A 1,357-nucleotide genomic window follows, 5' to 3' on the forward strand; every position below is an offset into this window, starting at 1 on the left:
AGCACGCTGCCAGCGCTCCTCCTGCGTGCTGCGACTGTGGGGGCAGAAGCACGAAGCTGAGGTGCCATAGATACCTCCTGACGTAACCACCCGTTAGGGGAGAGCCCCCCCTCCGCCCGCCCCGCGTTCAGGGTGTGCTCTGGGGCGCATCAAGCTGCTGCAGAGCGGGCAGTTGTACAGAGCAAGCGTCCTTCCTCCTCTTCCCCGTCAGGAGGCGGCTGTGCCCCGCGGCCAGGGGGTGGCACAAGCACTCGCTGCTTCTCCTGCACTGATCTTGCTGCTCCTCCTCACAGGCAGACGATGAGCACTACATCCCTCGAGCCGTGCTGCTGGACCTGGAGCCTCGAGTTATCCACTCCATCCTGAACTCCCCTTATGCCAACCTTTACAACCCAGAAAACATTTACTTGTCTGAGCATGGAGGGGGAGCTGGGAACAACTGGGCCAGTGGCTTCTCACAGGTAACAGCTCTGGTGCTCCTGGGTGCAGACAAAGGTCAGGTCATTACATGTGAGGCTGAATCGTGGTGCTCTCATGTCAGGCTCAGTACGTGGTCTCTGAAATTCACCTTGTCCTTCAGCAGGGGCTGACACCTGAGGCTCTGGGGCACCCTGGGCACAGGGGCACACTGTCAGCCCGCCTTGGTTCACCCCAGGCTTGAGCTGCTCTTCTCCATTTTCTGTGGGAAAGGAACAAGACCTGGTCTGGTGTCTCTTGCAGGGAGAAAAAATCCACGAAGATATATTTGATATAATAGACAGAGAGGCTGATGGGAGCGACAGCTTGGAAGTAAGTACATCAGGGGAGTTGGGCCTGGTTGCCCTGCCCTGAAGTCAGGCAAAGCAAGTTTGGCCTCGGGCACTGTGGGAGGGGAATGGCACCGAGGGCCCAGGGAAAGGGCTGGGGACGTGTACCTCTGCTTTATACAACCAGCTGGTCTCTGGAGCTGATATTGGAGCTGTTCTGGTCTGTCGCGGGGTGGGAGGCACCAGGAGGCTCCTGAGCAGCAGTTGCACGTTGTGTTGTGTGCAGAGATGCAGATGTCCCGGGGTGGGGGAGTCTTGCCCTGGCTGGAGGCGGTGGTGGTGGCACAGAGGGCTTTGCTCTGCCTGCTCCTGGCGCTGAGCTGCCCGTGTCCTGCTTCCTTGCAGGGCTTTGTGCTTTGCCACTCCATTGCTGGCGGAACGGGCTCGGGACTGGGCTCGTACCTCCTGGAGAGGCTGAACGACAGGTGAGTGCTGAGGCTGCCCCTGTCCGCCCGGCGCAGCCTCGGCGCCCTGCCAGAGCTCAGCGCTGACTCAGAGCCACCCCCTCCCAAGCGCTGCCTTGTGCAACGCCTGGCGCGATGCCCCGCCGG

General features: G+C 60.9%; 1 protein-coding gene across 1 annotated transcript in view; it reads left to right on the forward strand.

Moving 5' to 3' along the window:
- Nucleotides 1-281: 281 nt before the first annotated feature.
- Nucleotides 282-1,357, forward strand: part of LOC104405240 (tubulin gamma-2 chain) — a gene marked incomplete at both ends in the record, with an annotated part of 4,037 nt that continues 2,961 nt past the window's right edge. Inside the window, 3 exons of the mRNA XM_010013888.1 lie at nucleotides 282-461; nucleotides 721-789; nucleotides 1,152-1,231. Coding sequence (XP_010012190.1) covers nucleotides 282-461; nucleotides 721-789; nucleotides 1,152-1,231 — 329 coding nt within the window. The remainder of the gene's footprint in view (nucleotides 462-720; nucleotides 790-1,151; nucleotides 1,232-1,357) is intronic.

This window comes from Nestor notabilis, unplaced genomic scaffold (assembly GCF_000696875.1).
Source record: "Nestor notabilis isolate BGI_N333 unplaced genomic scaffold, ASM69687v1 scaffold17944, whole genome shotgun sequence".
Taxonomy (NCBI): Eukaryota; Metazoa; Chordata; class Aves; order Psittaciformes; family Psittacidae; genus Nestor; species Nestor notabilis.